Source organism: Idiotropiscis lumnitzeri, chromosome 10 (assembly GCF_059441095.1).
Source record: "Idiotropiscis lumnitzeri isolate Australia: NSW breed Sydney's pygmy pipehorse chromosome 10, RoL_Ilum_1.0, whole genome shotgun sequence".
In the NCBI taxonomy this organism is placed as follows: Eukaryota; Metazoa; Chordata; class Actinopteri; order Syngnathiformes; family Syngnathidae; genus Idiotropiscis; species Idiotropiscis lumnitzeri.
In genome coordinates this window covers 15,088,342-15,107,522 of record NC_142400.1, presented here as the reverse complement: position 1 = coordinate 15,107,522, position 19,181 = coordinate 15,088,342, and the positions used below count along the sequence as shown (strand labels likewise).

Genomic DNA, 19,181 nt, shown 5'->3' with positions numbered 1-19,181 from the left:
GCTGCGGAATATCCCTTTATCTGGCTTCGACTGTCACAGTTGATAGTATGTGATAATTGAAGTATATTTTTTAGGGCTGTCAAAATTAAAGCATTAACTCAGGTGATTGATCCCAAAAAATTAAGTCAGTTAAATATTTTAACTCAGTTAACTCAGTTTGAGTTACTTAAAAAATTATTTGCATACTTTGCAAATATTGTGCCATATTAGCTGCCTTTAGCACGTCTCAGAACAAAACACCGCGTTTAAGTTACCACTGGCCCTTGCAAACCAACACTGCTGGAGTGTGGCGCTTGGGGGCAGTTTTGAGAAATGTTTCGAAAACAAATGTCTGCAAAGATGTCTCCATTTGGATCGTATTCAAGAATCCAAGAAAGCTATTAGAACAGTTTTTGAATTAAATGTACTTCATATTTGGTAATTTTGCATCAATTCCAAGATATTATTCAAGTAAATATCTGTTATAAGCTTTGCAAAAAAATAGTAGTTGAAAATGTGATGAATCATGATTAATCATGGATTTTTTTGTGATTACGTATTCGTTAAAAAAAATTAATCACTTGACAGCACTAATATTTTTACAACACGAGTTTAATTCATTATTTCAATTTCTATTTAGTACATGATTGTGTTGTCAAGAAACAGGTGTGGTGTGCTTTGGATGCTTTGGTTTACATGGTCATCCAGGATTCCATGCCCTTCTCTATTGTGGAGGACTGGGGGTTCAGGGAGATCGTTTGACCCCCAGCTATGTTCTCTCTACCAGACGGGTATGTATGGCTGGATATGGAAAGAAAGAAAGAAAGAAAGAAAGAAAAAAGAAAGAAAGGAAGAAAGAAACAAAGAAACAAAGGCCGCCCCCCAAAAAAGTTGAAAAACCTCTATTTTTTAATGAAAATGAATGAGACACTTTTTATGTGAGTATTTTTTATCCCCGACAATACCGACTCAATTACTGCATTTTGCACTCACCTTTCCATGTCAATGTCATCTTCTATTGAGCGTAATCCTAATCTAAATTTTGCATAAAAGAAACTATTCCTTGCATGCCGATATATTTTATGTACACTTGGTGGTGCCAGAGGGGATTGAATAATGGCTCCATCGTAGAGTTGTGGAAAGGTGCGAGTAAATGCTCCGTTGCCACCCCCAACCGCAAGGTGGCAGTATACTGTCCTGGTCCGGTCACAGAAGAAAAGATGGACGCCGCCGTGTTTATTTTGTCACTGATCGACTGTTGTGCACTGATTTTCCTCGCGGTCTATTTTGTATCCTTTAGTGTGCGTGTTTACTTGTTGGTTGCGCACGTTGTTTGTGGATGTTTATACTCAGTTAAAAATGTGTGTGAGTTTCGTCTTATTAATAGGCAAACCGGCGGAAAAAGAACTACCATGCTAACACATTAGCAATCTAGCTATCATTTCCGATGTAGCGTTCCTAGTAGGATTTCAAAAATGTTGCAAGCGTTACAGAAACTTAAACGTGATAGCAGTCGTTAGTCATCGTTTCACAGTAATTTATTCCTCATTCAGCCAAGTACATTTACACAGATTTAATTGTAAATTAACGCTGTCTTCGACTCGTAGTAATATGCTTGGCAGTTTTATTCAGATAGCCCACGTCATACTCAAGGCGTCGTAGTCGTGGGAGTATGGTACTCTTCTGAAGTGAATGCTTATGATGTTTTGCCCCACCTTGACTTGATGGTTAGATTATCACCTTGTCTGATTTGGAATGTGACTACATCAACGCCAGAGCATGCTGCTCCAAACTCAACAAAGTAAGTCTGGATTGTTTTTTTTTTTAGTACAAACTTCCTGGACAAGTAACATTCTCTGTACATATTATGTGCAATCGACATTATGCATATTTACGAACATCAATTTGTATGCAATACCTCAACTGGCGTTCGTTGTTTCATGTCTTTAATTTATGTTAGTTTAATAAACTGTACATTTTGGGTTTATTATCTATCGATCGCATGATTGCTTTTAATGGTCACGTATTTGCTTTCTTTGGTTTAATTTGAGTCAATATCCTGATGTTGTCCCCACTGTGTTTGGGATGTTGTGTGTTCAGTGGGTAATACCAGAGATGGTCGGCCAGTGTTTGTCCACCGTGCTGATGTTGGTCTCCACACACTGGTTCATCTTCTTTCTCAACCTCCCTGTAGCAGCTTGGGACATTTATAGGTAAAGCATTCCCTATATTTCCGTGAGAGAAAATCATGAGTAGAGCTGGGAGATATGGAAAAACATTCAACTACGATATAGGTCATTTTATATCACAATAAGAATATGTCACAATATATTTGTAGACACCGTATTCTAAAAAAAAATTAAAATACACCTTCTGATGAGTGTCTACCTTTTCTCACTTCATTTTGAAGTGACATTAAACAGACCTGGATCAAATGACAAATGCATCCAATAGTACTGCTATTTCAACGTATCAAATGTAAACATAACCAAAGTACTGTAGCTTACGTGTCAATACAAATAAGAGGCATAAAAAATGTTTGTGACAGAAATTGGTTGCAAATAAAATAAAAAGATGAGCTATACTGTAATGTTTTTCTGATAACTTATATTTTCACTGACACCATCCGTTTATGTCTAATGACCAGAGTATCCCCCAGAAAACTTGCTAAACTTGGTGGTAGAGAAGCTGACCAACTTCATCATACATATTTTGTGTTAGTCAGTGTACTGTATTTGTTATTTAGTGGTAGGCTTGTCACGTAAAAATTTTTTCCGAACGATATATCCACCCAGAAACTACCGCAATAAATGATAGTATAGTTGGTTATCCTCACCAAGCGTGCAGTAAAGTTGTCGTTAGTTGTAGTGTGTGCACTATTTGACAATATTTCCTGGCGATGAAACTTGATGTATGTTTGTGCTACGGTTAGTCTCAAGTACAGTTGCACTACAGTGTAGGGAGTCTGAGCTTGCAGACAGGTTTCCGTGATTAATAAAACGCAACAGTTCAGAACTTAGTGATTTCCCGCTACTTATTGTTCCAGATCACCCGTTTTGTGTGTTATGGATCAGGTGTCGGAGGAAGAAAGGCTCAGCAGCAGAGTTTAATTACCTTAGCGTAGCCATAGCCCATCTCGGCGGTCCCGCTTATGTTTACGTTGCCTCGGCCACCTACAGTGTTGAATATTGATTAAGTCCACACGATTATAGTATCCAGCAGTGACGATAAAAGTACAGTTTAAAAGGAAAATGCATGTTGGTTCATCATAACATTTCGGCCGCGAAGTGCTCCGGCGGATGGTTGAAGCCGCTTCCCCCATGGTGGGGCCACGACCGTCGGGCCGGGTGACCGACGAGGCAGCCTCGCCTGCTGCTCCCATTCAAGTGAATGGAACTTAGCCAGCGGTGGGTGCACGCGTGAAAATTTGTACCCCAACATTCAATGTTTATAATAAATGTTTTTTAGGGTTGAGGAGACTTTGGCTGGTTGTACATGTATAACCTATAATTCTTTTCAGTTGTCAAATTGAAAAGTGTTGTTGGTGCAGGTACGTGAAGGTCCCGATGGGCAACATGGGAGTGTTCGACCCTACGGAGATCCACAACCGCGGGCAGCTCAAGTCCCACATGAAGGAGGCTATGATCAAACTGGGCTACCACCTGCTTTGCTTCTTCATTTATTTGTACAGGTAGATGACCACACAAGACAATCACATGTTGAAAATACTACGAGTCCTCATGTGGCTTTCCGTTAACTCATATGGTCGGCCTCTGTTTTGACAGCATGATTCTGGCTCTGATCAACGACTGAGGCCACGCGCGGGCAGTGGGACCTTTGCCATCTATCTTCACACTCCTGGATTTAGTATTTATCTCCTCCCATCCTGTGCCTGTGCTGAATGCCTAAAATCGTTCTAAACTGCTCTCCTGACAAGTTGACTCGTGTGCCAATAGCATACGCTTCCAAAAAGTACTTTGCATCTGATACGAAGGTATCAGAGCCAAACTCAAAATGGGAAAAAATAGTGAAATGACTACAATGTAATGGTGCAAGGGGAAAAAAATTAACACTATGCGATTAAAATAAATTGGTAAGATACTGAACTGTCATGCAGATGTACAGTATATTCTTAAAATATAATGGCTTTATTTTGTAATTAAGTCCTAATACTAAAGCTAGGGATGTTTCTTTGCACTGAACTTGTTATTAGCACCCTACACGTGCTATTTAAAAAAAAAAAAGACTAAGCAACAGTAGGGTCATTGTGCTCAAAAAACAAATGTGTTGTTCTGTCTGAGCACTGACCTTGTGTGAACTCTAAATCAGACATTCCTCCATTTGAAGGTTTACGGCATCTTCTTGTGTTGTGTCTCATCAGGGTGCTGCATTTGTGCAGTCACCTCCTTTTTGAAAGACTGCAGTATGTTTTGAAATGACTCCAATGAGAGGCATGTGTTCAGTTCTCTCTTAGTCTCTGTCGCAGTGTTATTTTTTTTCTTGACATTTTGAGTTTCATAAATAAAACAAAGTACAGAGAATGTCTTCATTTGCATATCCTCTTCAATGGTCGGTGAGGGTGTCCTCTATTTGTGAGTAAATGAGAAGCACTGACTTAAAAAAAGTGACAAATAATTTTACCAGATTTTACTTGATCCAAAATGGCAACTGGCAACCCACAGGCCTTTTGACTAAAAGAAAAAAAAATTGTATAATATTTACTCAAACATATCAATTGGATGGGGGGGTTGTCGTGGTTAAAATCCAAAATATGATTTATTTCTCTATGGTTTCTAGTTCAACAATTTTGTGCTGTCCTTGATGGGTAATTTTTTTCTCACTGGGGAAAAAATACAGTATGTTATTTTGTTTTTGTCAATGGGTTGGAATAGTGGATCTTTTATCTTTTCATCATTTAATTTCGTAAGCATCTGGCATTTGAGTAAGCCTCTTCTTAGAAATGTTGGATCGCACCCTCTGAAATCTTTTAGCATCTAAAACTCGACAAAGGATTTTAAAACCCTGACTCTTTATTTCAAATTTGTATACAGACCAATACAGAACAGTACAATCACGTTTGTAATAACACACATCTGGCAGAAACTACCTGCAAGCAAAGGAAGTTCCTACTTTTGTCATCTTACAGCAAGAGAAGCCCAACCACAGAATCAAAAGAAATGATAGCAGAAGCAGAGACTTGAACACCACGGCTATGACTGACTGAAGTTTGTGTGTGTGTTATGTGATGATGATGTGCGAAACAGGGTTCCCAGACTTGAGTCAAGTGCAGTTTCATCTTTTAGAGATGTACGTTTTTTCCAAGCAATTTGTAAAAGCAGTTTCAAAACGTCTCTATTCTGACTCAAATTAAATGAAACTTGTGGATTGTACATAAATTGCTGATTTGGTTTGGATTTTGTTTTCAGTGCAAGATGTAAATATAAGACAAGACTTGTGAGTATCTCTGGAAAAAGGCCCTTTGGAACACATTTTTGACATTGGGGGGGGGACCTCAAATAAAAATGCAGGAACCCTGTGGCATATTTTGTATCCCGTTTTTGAACACAACCCCATCAAACATGCCATAATACAAACATACAGCACATAGAACATCAGAACCCAGATTGTTCACTTAAGTCTATGAACGGAAACACTTTATACAAGTTTATGAGGATTTTTTTTTTTTTACAGTGTGGGAAGTGAGTGGCGCATTGCAAAACATGACCTCCGTAGCAATGTGTAAAAACAGAAACAGTCGGTCACATGATATGGAATATACGTTCACTATCAACACATCAAGTGCAGACCTGAATCCCAACAAACACCCTTTTGAGCAATAGGTGACAATCCTGACCACAAATTAGAAATCCACCTCACTGCCAGAAATAGTCACTAATTGAAAGTACTGGCATTGAAAATTGCTTACAACAGCTGCACGTTTAAGAACGCCATTGATCAGCTGTTTTAGGACATTATTGCAGCTTTATTTTATATCACAATGTAATATTTGTGAATAATGTCTTGGATAAATGACAACTTTTCTTCTCATTTTCTGTAACAGACAAGATGTGAAAATCAAACTTTCAAGAGACAGACACGGTTATGTTTTGACATCCAAAAGAATATTTAGCTTCAGGGAAGCAAAAGTGTAAAAAGAAAAAAAAAGTTTTGACTACATTTGTAATAAGAAAACAATCACTCGGTGAAGAATAAAACTTTGAAAGTTGTACGTAAATGAAACTAGACTAAAACAAGTGGACTCCAGTCTGCAAGGAGAGATGGCAATGGGCTACAATCAAACAAGGACTCGTGAATAAGAGCAACTAGTGAAGCCAGAACAAATGAAGGACATCCACAACAAAGGCATGAAGGAATCTACACTGACAAGCCCAATGTATCGCCACAAGGTAGCTACTCAATGTCTTACAAGATGGAGGACATACTGTTGAGCGTAAGTGAACCATCAAACACGTCATTTTGTGCAATCTTGTGCAACATGCTCACTAAATACTGTTCTCTCTATGCACGTCAGCAACAAAGTGGAAGGAAAACAAAACCTTAAAATCTCTTCTGTACTTAAAAAAATGACAATATAGCGTAGGAGATAATTAATTACATCCATTGTGTTCCTGCAGGTAAAATCTCAAGATGTTGAGGTGAAGAAAAAAAAAGCAAGTAATACACACACACCCTCTACCCGGACCTGTTCTGTCACTTAAACAATAAATTATGTCTCTGATAATAAATAAGAAGGGGGAGAGGGGGTGGATCCAGTCAGGAGGCGTGTCGACAGATAACGGACTTGCAGGTGTGGTCTCAAGAAGTCGATGGGACCTCCGGACACACAGCAACCGCTGCTTCGGTCTCCAGGATGCAGCTGTCCGGTCAGCAAAACTCTCCTTGCTCCATCCAGTCAAGTGTCACCAGAGTCATTTAGTGCTCGCCGCGTTCACGGCGACAAGGGCAGCGCTCGTAGATCATCAGCTGTCCATGCTGCAACAATCTGACAAGACGACAGCACACGTTCACCTCAGCAACGGACACACTTTTTATTCAGTCATTCATTAATAAGGAAACAAGACGAGCTTCTCTTTTGTGGAACTTCTTCCTGACTCATTCCAGTGAACTTCAATTTTACCCTTTATGACGGAATCCATGCGTCACTTGTCTTTCTCTTCCTTCCCTGAGGTTGGTAGCAGACCTTTACAGTCTTGGGAGCAGACCACTATCGTCATTGTTGTAGGCGGCATGGGACTATTATTGTTCTTGTGCCCATTAATCTCTCGGTTCTCCACCTGACCCACAACCCAACAATCCCGTTGTCTCTATTTACCCGCAGTTCAGTTTCAGTGCTCTGGCCTTCTCTGCAGCCATGTGCTTTCATCTACATATCCTCTGTGTTAAGTTGACTAGCAGTGAGCAAAATGACTGATGAGACCGATGCTTGCTTGCTAGCTCGTCATCACCAGTGATGAGTCACGGATCTTCGAGCACGACCTGGAAACCGGACGCCAGCGTTTTAGGTGGAAGAGTGTGATGATGTCAATGCCGAAGAAAGCAAGACAGTCAAACTCAAAGTCATCTTAGTCATGGTGTTTATGTGAGAGGTGTCGTCAATTGAGAGCAGGCTTTACACTATTAAGAGTTTGAAGGTGATCACCTATCAGCAAGTTAAAAAAAAAAAAAGGGGAGAACCGATCAATACATTTAGAGGATGGAGCAATCTTTCAAATCTACTTATGTATTATGAGAGTTCCTGCGAGCATATTAAAAAGATTGTGTGTCGATCAGTGCCCTTTGGTGAGAGTTGTGGCAGGAAAAAAAAAAAGGGTTGTCCATGACAACACGGCTTGCTCACAAAGCTCTGAGCATCTGACAGTTCCTGCCAAGAAGAACATCACTGTGCTGGAGTAACTTCCTGCTCACCTGACCTGGCCACTTCCAAGCAATGGGTGTCTAAAAAGGTAGAAAGTAGAGCACTTAGCTCCACCAAGGTGTTGCACCATTTTGGATCATGACAGCTGTTTATGTTCCCATTAATTAGCATGCAACCCTCCTTGTCCGTGAGAGGATATCAAGTTGAGATATAGATTTCTGTGGTATTATTCCTTCTTGACAGTAATGTGACATGGTGGGAAAAGCACCTTTACCCAGATTTGTGCAATTTTTGTCTGGTAGCCAAGGCGAGAGTTGCCCTTCTTACCGTTGAGTCCCTCTGCATCCTGAACATCCAAAAAGGGGGCGGGTCCCCAGATTCGGATGGTTCCGTCATCTGAGGCGCTCGCCAGTAGCCCGGGCAGGACGGGGTTCCAGCTCACACAGTTGACCGTGCGCGTGTGTCCAGTCAGCTCTGCGATGGGCAATTCGCTGCGCCTGTGCCAGATGTAAACTTTGTGGTCTGTGAAAGGACAGCTCTTGTCAGTTGGCACCAGACGGCCGTTAGATAATGGTGGACAGTTATGATGTCAGAAGTTCTGGAACATCCTGATAGTGAAACATAAACACGTCTTGCCTTCACTGCCGCTCGCAATGAAGTCTTCATTGTGGCCTCCAAAACACGAGTGAATGGTGTAGAAGCCCTGAGTCACCCCTTGGTACTTCCTCACCAGCACCCGATCCTGCAAGTCCCAGAGGTGCACTCCCTGCCAACACAGACCGGACATTATTATACAGTAGCGTTGACCTCAAGAGAGCCACTAACCTGAGCTTCACCACTTTTATGGCATTTAAACAGCCACTGACCTGGGTAGCAACGTTGAGCAGAGCTAATCTTCCATTCTTGGAGACTGTGAAGGACATGATGGGATGATCCTCTTGGACTCTGGAAGAAATCATCAACCAAAGTCAGAATTTGGAAGAAATTTCCTGCTTTAAATTACTTTTGGTGAAAAGAAAAAAAAACTAATTCTAATGGTAGATATGAACTAGTTATTTTTTTATTCTTAGAAGTTAACCATTTGGTGCATGTCCCTTTTGTTCTTCAGTTGATATATATATATATATATATATATATATATATATGAAAAGTAAATATTCATTATGTGTATATAAAGAATTGACAATGCCAAAGAAGTGGAAAAAGTCTGAATGCAGCTTTGTCACAGTCATACCTCAGCAGCACGAATAAGCTTTCTACGCAGCAAGCACTGCTTTGCATTTGACTTACATGTTTCTGTCTGTCAGATCTTCAAAGTTGTAGCCGCGAATGCGCTGGTGGGTGTCAGAAGCAAGGACGGTTCGTCCATCTCCCAAACACCACAGGCACTGCACACGAATGCCTTCCCAAGAGTCCAGTAGGTTTCCATCCAAGTCCTGTGAGTCCCAGTTCAGGAGTTTAAAAAGACATGAAAAATATGAATACAATGTAAATGAGATCCTAACGAGCCATAATAATAATAGTTCGGAATGACAAATTTGACACTCAGTGTAACTGGATTACCTACAATAAGATTGCATATTGAATTTGACAAGTATGTCAAGTTGAAATTTCCTTCATCTGACTTGCATTCTCTCTCATGGAATGATTTTCTTAATTCTGTCCTCAAGACCACTCACTCCATTTATCACACTCTCCGTGTGTTTTGTTCATGACTGTACAGACATACGACGGACCATGATTTTTTTTTTTTTAAATACAAATACTGTATTTACTAAAACTAGGATTTAATGCTGTGCTCGTATGTTTAAAATGTGACAAGTATGTTATGAAGGCATTTTGTTTGATCAATTCTCTATTAAACATTTTCATAGTTCACATCAATTTAGATTTCACTATGACCATTCATACATCTGCTAAAAATGTAGGTGAAATATCTCAATTTTACAGTTATGAATATTTAGTCTTTGACTCATTATATAATATTCAAAAGTCTCCCAATCAACAACATTTGGGTGTGCCTGCATGCGATAAAACAACAAAAATCGACCAAAGCGAAGCAAAGATGGGATGAATACAAAAATTATTGCCAAAAGGCATTTTTTTAAACAATAATAAATTTTGTTGTTGTTGCGGGTGGCGAATTTCACGTCAACAGGAAAATGTAGGTTCCAGAAAAACAACAGTTGCAAACCTCAAAGTGTCTCTAAATATACTGCAGACATTGTGGTCCTATGACACTAAAAAGACGAAATAAAAAGTCTTTGTACAACCCTTTTACTGTATGTACAAAATGTTTATAAACACATTCAAAGGTTCGACAATATTGTACACGCACAATGCCACCTCAATCACGCAACATTCAAACACATTAACATATTTGTCAATTGAACAGGGCGCCGAATATCATTTTTAAGCATACTTTGCGCGACTATTGTGTCCATAAAGCAGATCTAGTTTGATAAACTGGTCTTTCATTCAGGAGTGAAAACAAACAACATGACAACAAACAACATGCATTTGATCTCAACAACACAAAAACTTGTGATTTTCTTTTAATAAATAGTGGGAACTATGAGGACAGCTTTATTAGCCAAACTGTCAGCTTGGCCGACACTGGCCAACCTCAGTGATTAACTGTTTATCAGTTGTATTGTTTGTGTGTGCTGCAAATGTGTATTTGTTAGAGTGTTGTGAAAGATACTCACGCATTGGTAGAACTGGCCTCTCTGCCCACCAGTGATGAAGCGTTTGCCATCTGGATTCCACGCCACGCTGGTGAGACTATCTTCATGAGATTGACTCATCTTTGTTCGTAACTCCCCCGTCTAAACAACCAGAGAGGGAACACGCAGCACTGAATTCAAGCTCCTTCAGGGGGAGGTTGATGTAACGTGAGCCATCTACAGTATCTCTGAAACGGGAGTGAACTTTCACATTTTTGTAAATCACAAAATTGTCTCTGTTAATGCAAGAAAAAATGAAAACTGAATCTGACAAAATTAATAATACATGATTTCATGTAAATTAAGCAATAAAATATGATCTTTATTTAAAGAAAAAAAAATCACGAAAAAGGCCTGGACAAAAATGATGTTAGCCTTAAAATTTCGTTGCACAACCTTTTGAGGCAATCACAAATCATTTTTGTAGGGCGCATTCTCCATACAATATGTTTCAGCTACTTCAACAGACGTTCAATAGGATTTCGAGCAGGGCTCAAAAAAGGCCACTTCAGGATAAGATGTAGCAAAGCAGCCCCATGTTTCACAGTAGGGACAGTGCTCTTTTCTTGGAATGCTTCATTTTTGCATCGGTGAACATTCTGCTGCTGTACCTTGGCAAAATGCTTTTCCATGAAGTGTTGTCATCTCCCATGAAGTCCACTTTAGCTCAAACAATGATGGATGATGCAATGAGACACTGATGTAACTTGACCTTGGAGTTCACCGTCAATTTCTTTGGAGGTTGTTCTGAGCTCTTTCTTTACCATTCATATTATCTGTCTCCTTCATTTCTCATCAATTTACTTTCTGCAACCATGTCCAGGGAGGTTGACTACAACCCTGGGGATCTTAAATATGTGAATAATACGTGCAACAGTAGTCGCCCGAATAACAAGCTGCTTGGAGATGGTCTTGTAGCCAGAAATCATGGTACTCACTTTTATTGCCAGCAGTTTAATCAGTGGTTATGAGTTTAGTTATTTTGAGGGGGCAGTAAATGTACACAGCATACAACCTGTACAGTGACTACTTCACATTGTAGAAAAGCGTGATTGAAAATTAAAGTTACATCCATGTCCCGGATGAGTGCAACCATACTTTTGACCACTACTGCATAAACCACAACGCACACTTTTTTTAAGGATAAAGGATTGAGCAGCACATTCATATTTCCTCCTCGATTGAACAAATAAAGTCTAACATATTGAAAGTTCACATAAGCAGTGCACAGATGTGCGTGGATGCTGAAAATAATAAGGTGCGCACCAGTTCAAGTGCGCATTTGTGTACCAGGCATTTTGGATTTCCTTTTCTTTTTTTTATTATTATTATTTTTAGGTATGCAAATCCTTCCGGTGAACATACTGAATGGAATAACTTAATGAACTGATTTGTTCCTTTTTAGGCTTAGTTGAGCTAACTCCCACCCGAACGCTATGTGCACCCATGACCATAACACACTGTACTTTACAAAAATGGCTGGTCACATGCTGATGTATTTGCAAATGGCCTGAGATGAATTTACCTGCACGTTCCACAGCCACAACTCAGAGCAATCATCGGGACCGCATGCTATCAGATAGGAATCATCAGGGCTCCATGCCAAGTACGAAACTCCATACGCATGTCCTTCGAGAGTCTTCATTAACTTCACCTGCCTTGTTTCCTATAATGAAAAGAAAAAGAAAATTGGTTTCAAATCTCAAGTGCCAACCGAGCTGTAATTGATGACGTACAGTAGCATGATGGAAAGTTAACAATACGTTACCGTGTCAACATGCCAGATAATGACTGTAGTGTCTTTAGAGCCAGTTGCCAGTTTTGTGCCATCGTTGGAGAACTTGCAGAACCAGACCTCATTACAGTGTTCAGTGAGTATTTGCTGCGTGTAGCAGGGGAATTGTTTCCTAAAAACAGTAACACACATTTAATGCAGAAACCATTCTGAATTAAATTCATAATTAAAAAAAAAAGAAGTTAGATTTCAATTTTGAGATTTGGAGTCTCAGTCAACCCCCATTCACTTCATACAACAACACTTTAAAACACACTCCAAAATTACCACATGAAGACTAGGTCTGACCCAAACTTGAGCCATCCATTATTAAGGTTGGTAAAAAAATATAATGACTTTACCTATCCAACTCCTTTCTACACTTTTCTGCCTCCTCAACGAGATCAATAATTTTGAATAAAAATGAGCTCAGAGAGACGTTCTCTCAGTACACTGTGTGGGTTACCTACCGGCTGCAGCCATGGTCAAGCAGCAAGGAGACAGAGTCCAGTCCACTGTCCAGCTTAGTGTTGTGGTAGAGGCAGCGCTCTCGCTGCAGTTCTACCGCCTGTTTTAGCAGAGTCTGCAGTCTGCGAGGAGGCAGCATCACTGACGGAGGCAGGTAGGCTGCACACACGCAGAAAGATCACACTGCATGGTAAGTATGAACGGCCTTTGCTCAACGACTCATACGAGCTGACAATCTACATTTATTTACTTCTGCCAGGCAACAATCACGCAAGGCGAGGGGTTTAAATGAAATTGATTCCATATAAATGACATTGATATTTCCACAAATCTTTGCAGAGTGCAAAGAAAGAACCAATTCAGTTTTGGTTCCTGCCCAGTTAGAAGTGAACAGAGAAGAGTTGATTTTTGTAATGAAAGTCCAAGCACAGTAAGCCAACAGACACTTTTAAGGTCAGCTCATTTGCATATTCCACTCGTCAGTGACACAATGAATATTCTCACTAAACTGCCACTAATGTGAAAATGGTGAAATAATGAATAATGCGTTACCTTTAATGCAAATACAACAAAAGAGATTCAGACATGAAATGACCACAAATTGAAATTAGAGGAGGCATTGATATAAAAAAATGATAGCACTGGTGTTAAAAGTAGGTTTAAAACTGCCTTAGGCGATGCATCACACGAAACCCTTGTGAAGATGAAAATGTGGAATTAAATAAATGAAAAAGAAAAGAATTTTCCTTTGAAATGTGTACAAATCTCATCAATTGTACCATCCAAATCGATAACCTAAACAAAATGTTGTTTCGACCAGAAACAAATGGTAAAATGTTGAAAAGCAGCTGCAGGGTTTCAGTAAAGGCACGATCAGCACAAGGATCAGTCACTGTCGAATGTTCAATACACCGTGTACAGGTGGTGTGGATGAGTCAGACTGCACTCACTCTGGAGTTTGTCCAGCAGCTTTGTTCGGGATACAGTGCCTTTGCCTTCCCAGTCCGCTTTGGCTCGCAGGTCCTCTGCGTGACTGCACATCAGGTACCTTCAAACAACATCATAAACTTTCTTACTGACTGTCGAAAAGACAGTGAGTTGATATGACTGTTGCAAAAAAATGCCCTCCAAATTGTAGTCATAGCCCAGATCAATGTGATGCTCAAGGTGAGATTTTATATGGTGGCCCCTCCATCAGCGGGAATTTTGATTTCATTGCTTTGAACATTGCACATGATGCACCTCTGAGCCTATTCAAAATATTAACTATGATCGACCTAAATCAGTCGAAATTTTGCATTTTAGCAAAATGTTTTGATCTGCCGTAATGTCATTAATTCGTTAATTCATTAACGTCATTAAGCTTTCAATCACGTCTTTGATTAGCTCAGCAAAATAAAACATCACAGCTACAATTTTGCATATGCTGATGAGCACATAATGCACATTGCCTATTCTCCACAATCATATCGTTTTTAAGTTGTTTAATTTTTCTTTGTGAACCGAATGAAGATACCATACATACTTAAGGTGATGGTGACCTTGATACCTAACGCTTTCATTGCTTCGAAGATATACATATATGCCAAAGTGCCTTGTACAATGTCAGCCTCACACGTCACTTCATCCTGCCATGCAGGAGTTAGGATTCATAAATTTGCAAGTTCTTCATAAAAATAATTTTGAAAAAGTTCCAACTTCAGTATTTAGCTGTATCTTTTCTAATCAAGGCTTTAAAAACAGCTACATTGTTCCTAGAAATTAAGTTCGGCTTGTTTCCTAATGAATACAGGTTTTGTATTCAAATCACACTACTTGGTTTTTTTTGCCTCTACTTTCCTATCTTGGGACATGGCAAAGATTGCTAAACATCTGCAAAAAAATCAAGAATACAGTACTTCAATTGATGCTCAGTAAACAGCACACCAGTTGACTTTAAATGTTACAATTTGCCAAAAGACTACAAATGGAATCTGTCATATTTACACAGAACTGTTCATTAATATACACTATCACTTTTTAAATTAAATTAATAATTTAAAAACGGTGCAGTAAACAAACAAGTAATTTAAATGGGCATAATGCTCCATCTTGCGATGAGATCGGAGATCCTAATTTTTTTTTTTTTTTTTTCAGCAATCAAGCTTCAGTATACTGTTTAAAGGAATAATCATACGTAACCATGAAAATGCAAATGTTCTTTTTGGTACCCATCAGTATCTACAGATACACTATCATATGTGAATGGCTAAATGAGAGACATTAACGCTGTAGATTGTCCCTATATGAAGTTCAGTCCATTACCTTGCATTAATTAGTTTACGGGCAGATCTGCCACATCAAATACGGTAGACGCGCTCACGTACAATAACAAGTTAACCCACTCAATGTGACATCTATGAATACAGGTCAAAGCTAACACATACGCAGTCGCAGTTTTTTAATCGGATAATTTGTCTTAAACATTAAATTCCAAAGTGACGTGATGTTTAGTTCATTGTTGGAAAGCTTCCCTGCATCCGTATGTTTGAAAATTCGGGTTTTCAAATGTAAACAGGATGACTTGACATATTAGCATTTGGAGAACTATATGTAGGTCATCACTTTACATATGAAGTGCATACAAATAATTACGTAGTTTTAATATAATTATAATATACTGAAGGTGTATTTTTCCCCGATTTTGTGGCAACCCTTGAAGGCCACGGCGCGCTCAGCATTTACCTAGGTTGTCTAATGGACGAACCGGCCCTGGTGATAACCATTACAATCATTCAAGAAAATAAAAGGATAAAAAAACACAAGTATACACTTTGAGCCAAAACCTTGAAAGGGAAAATACAGAAAAGTAAGACAAAATGTAATTTTTTTTAAGTTACTGTATTACTGATGTGAAGAATTGGTGTACTGACCCGCTCAAAATATGGATGCGCTCTGTATTGTACTTGAGAGGAGTGAGTTCGGCTCTGAGAACCTGCAGAGCCTCCAAGACTTTACCATCCTCGAGATACTCCAAATACTTTTGCTGCAGCAGGAGGAACTTCATGCGCTGCACGGTGGGACGTTAAGATAACAAAGACAAAAAAGGCAATGTGACTCCCGCATGATTTGTATTGCACATTATTCAGAATAACCAATCAATTTATCGATGATCAGCACTAACAATGAAAATTTCCATACTAAATTCTATAATACAAAACATCTCTCGTAAGAACATTGGTACAGCTCAAGGCAGACATGGAGAAATGAGTTCCGGGGGATATGGAGTCAAAATCACAACTATAACAGGGTGTTTGTATATTACAGCATGTTGCAAATTAAGACGAGGGAATTTAAGGTTTGGGTTTTTTTTTTTCCAAATGGAAGAGTCCGATCATAATCTGCAAACCGTGGTAAATCGCGTAGTAATTGATGTGCTAAGAAAAACTATTGTGAAAGGCCATGATGATTGCTTTTTTTCCCCAGAGAAAGCCAACACGAGTACAAAGAGAACAAGAAAACGCCACACAGAACAGTCCAAGAGTCTGGAACTGCTGACTGTGAGGCAGACTTTAAATGTTACAAATGAATATGTGCTACCTTGTGGTTCAAAGTCTGGAACTGAGCAAATTGAGGAGTTACAGTGCATTGTGGGCCAACTAATATAATTAGCAGGTTCATAGTACGCATACAGACAATTGCGCTAATCTGGTGGCCATCTGATTGACCCCATTATGGAGTTCAAACACTCTACACACATTTCAAATCAGATGCAAACATTAGTGCTTAGGTGTGCTAGCAGTCTGGGGATACTCACCACAATAGCAGTAGGAGAATGCATCAGTGCCTTCAGCTCATTTAGGTCACTCTCCGCCTAAATTTGAAAGGTTAAGCAAACTCAAGTATTTCTTTCCAAATGACAAATCAAATCATGTACTCTTATAGCTGCACTCATGGGAATGTAGCGGCGGAGTAAATAACGTGGTTCAACCTTGTCCCACTCTCCTTCCATGACATGGTTGCGAAACTTTGTGGCAGAGGGATGCTCCAGCCTGCAGCCGGATTCTTGCATGAGGAGGTCCACCGTCTGACTGTAAACAATATACGTCACAGAGTACAAAATCAATGCACATCATTGAGCTGGAGTACATCCCCTCGCATAATGTGACAGTGTTCGGAGGGGCCTCTACATATAGGCAGCAACACTGAGGAGAGCGACGCTTCTTTGTGTTGTTTTCTCTTTGTTTAGTCGTTGCAGTTAACTGTGGTGTCCTGCATTGTAATGACAGAGTTTCTGAAAGGCTCCCTTCCAAATGGGTACAATATTTTCAACAATTAGGAATGATGCAATTCTACATTGGAGAAATCCTTTTAGAAATATGTTTGTAAATAAGAGGCACTATAGAGGACTTTGGGTGTCAGAAAGTAGAGTGGCTGCCGCAGACCTCGACTGAACAGAAAACGATGACTTGTGTTTGGTGTTGCACTGCGAGCCATCAATCAGTTTGTTAAAATGTAATGTTAAGTTTTCCATTTGCCTTCATGTAATTTAGCTCATGTAACATCTTTGACAATGATGCTTTGCACATTCAACCTACGGCGCGAGTTTATTATAGTTGATGAAAACTAATGGCAAAAATGAAGTTAAAATAAAAAAAAAAACATTTTCATAAACAGAATAAAATATAACCACTTTTTTTAAATCTTACAATCCAATAAATACAGCATATATGAAAAAACAAAAACATTTTCCTCAAAAATGAAAACAAATAAACCAAGCCACTCTGTGTAATTTAAAATAACAACATTTAAAAACAAATCAAAATGAAATGAAAATTATTACAACCCTACTAAAGCGGTAGAGAATTAGGATAAAATCATTCAATCCATTTGCCCAGTTTTCTCAAGCGCCTTGCCTTGCTCAAATGACATGTTAGGGTTTGTTTACTAGTGGTGCAATCAGATATCGCTTGAGGTTTTGCCACTCGAAAGTACATGACGTTATTGTGAAACGGTTTATGTTCAAAACTAAAAAAAAAATCAAGGCAGTCGCTCAGTAATTAAGCCCATCAAGCAAGTGGTCATTGTAGTGGTCCAACACTGATACAACAAGATTTAGTTTCAACGGCGTGGTCCGTGTCCCGATTTAACGTGACACGAAAGTTATTCATTGAAGACGCGGTTGCAAGAAAACGTATTCCGAAGGCGCACTGGTAAATGTTCGGGACTCACGGTGACGGTGCAGACACCCGCAAACTAACGTTGGTAGCGCTTTGGTGTCATAGAAGACAAAATTGACTGATTTTCTCCCCCCAAAATAGTTAGCAAAATGGACATATGTCAACACGAGTGTGTCACGTCTTGATGCTAAGCACACAGTGAAGTCTACTCCAGTTCACTTACTTGAGTCCCAAATCGTGTAAATGTTGCCCGATGAGCCTGATGACGTCTTCCTCAGACTGAGACAAGCGCTTCTTCTTCTTGACGCCACAGCTGATGTCGCCCGAGCTGTTGTTGATGTTGTTGGACGCGGGTTGGGCTGACACTGCGTTGTTGTTACTCACTGGGTTTCCATTGTTGGTGGCTGACACAAGTCCATTGGAGTGAGCTGCCCCAGCGGCGGACGACTCGCCGTTTTGGGTACCGTTTCGGCAGGACACTTCAGGGTCTCGGTCTGACGCTGCCCCGTTAGCCTGCATGTTAGCACGCTTTGTATGGCGAGTTTAAACCCCACAAAAAAGGACGACAGACGCGGTGGGACAACGCGGGGGGAACGAAACCACCGGCAAAGCCTGTGATAGGCCCGCTGACCCAGATGCAGCCCCAAACTGTCTTGCTCCCCTGCGGCCGAGTCTGCTGCTTGATTCGCGGCGGTTGCTGCGACAAAAAAAAAACGAACAATTCGACTCGGAGGACGAAGAGGCGAAGGCGACAATTATTCCTACCGCCACATTTTGTGGAATTTCGCAGTATTCGGCGCTGTCATGTGGCGCTTCGGTCGCGTTGAAGTTACTGGTTATTAAAGCTTGTTATTGTTGCTCCCAGACAGCTGCAGCCCTGTTATGGACTTACGCAGTGACGTCAGCGGAAATTCCTTCATGTCTTTTTGTACGTGCGGCGTCACCGCTAGGGGCGCACACGTGCCTCCACTTCTATTTGTTATCCGTAACACCAACTACAGGACAGCATCAACCTGGGCGCATGTGCAACGAGAGGGCAGTTCAAGGGGAGCCACAACCAACGAAAAACATGTTAGGGTGACCATGTTTTTGAAATCCAAAACAGAGGACTGTCGGCCCGCCCTCGAGATACTGAAATCATATCATATTCAAAGATACTTTACATTATAGCTGCACGATATTGGAAGAATTTGTGATAA

General features: G+C 40.0%; 2 protein-coding genes across 3 annotated transcripts; one reads left to right on the top strand and one right to left on the bottom strand.

Annotated features, from left to right (window-relative positions):
- The first annotated feature begins 1,105 nt into the window (after positions 1-1,105).
- cnih4 (cornichon family member 4) lies at positions 1,106-4,524 on the top strand. The gene is made up of 5 exons (XM_088306590.1): positions 1,106-1,268; positions 1,712-1,780; positions 2,080-2,192; positions 3,530-3,670; positions 3,765-4,524. The coding sequence occupies exons 1-5, from the start codon at positions 1,200-1,202 to the stop codon at positions 3,790-3,792; spliced, it is 420 nt and encodes a 139-aa protein (XP_088162716.1). The 5' UTR covers positions 1,106-1,199; the 3' UTR covers positions 3,793-4,524.
- Positions 4,525-4,989: 465 nt separating this feature from the next.
- wdr26a (WD repeat domain 26a) lies at positions 4,990-18,897 on the bottom strand. Of its 2 annotated transcripts, XM_088306588.1 has the most exons (15): positions 18,206-18,897; positions 16,794-16,893; positions 16,620-16,676; positions 15,736-15,872; positions 13,774-13,871; positions 12,826-12,982; positions 12,350-12,488; positions 12,107-12,247; positions 10,564-10,683; positions 9,146-9,291; positions 8,722-8,800; positions 8,492-8,621; positions 8,183-8,377; positions 7,906-7,935; positions 4,990-6,982 (listed from the first exon to the last, which is right to left on the bottom strand). In XM_088306588.1, exons 1-15 carry the CDS (start codon positions 18,499-18,501, stop codon positions 6,960-6,962), a joined length of 1,848 nt encoding a protein of 615 aa, XP_088162714.1. In that variant the 5' UTR covers positions 18,502-18,897; the 3' UTR covers positions 4,990-6,959. The 2 variants fall into 2 exon arrangements, with proteins under 2 accessions (XP_088162714.1, XP_088162715.1); XM_088306589.1 differs by lacking the exon at positions 7,906-7,935 and having other exon boundaries at positions 18,206-18,896.
- Positions 18,898-19,181: the final 284 nt, after the last annotated feature.

Coding starts and splice junctions, on each gene's coding strand:
- cnih4 (XM_088306590.1), top strand. CDS start 1,200: ATGGACGCCGCCGTGTTTATTTTGTCACTGATCGACTGTTGTGCACTG. Junction 2,193..3,529: donor GCAGCTTGGGACATTTATAG/GTAAAGCATTCC, acceptor TTGTTGGTGCAG/GTACGTGAAGGTCCCGATGG. Junction 3,671..3,764: donor TTCTTCATTTATTTGTACAG/GTAGATGACCAC, acceptor CTGTTTTGACAG/CATGATTCTGGCTCTGATCA.
- wdr26a (XM_088306588.1), bottom strand. CDS start 18,501: ATGCAGGCTAACGGGGCAGCGTCAGACCGAGACCCTGAAGTGTCCTGC. Junction 12,983..13,773: donor GCTGCTGGACAAACTCCAGA/GTGAGTGCAGTC, acceptor GCGTGTGTGCAG/CCTACCTGCCTCCGTCAGTG. Junction 10,684..12,106: donor TGTGGCTGTGGAACGTGCAG/GTAAATTCATCT, acceptor CTGGTTGTTTAG/ACGGGGGAGTTACGAACAAA.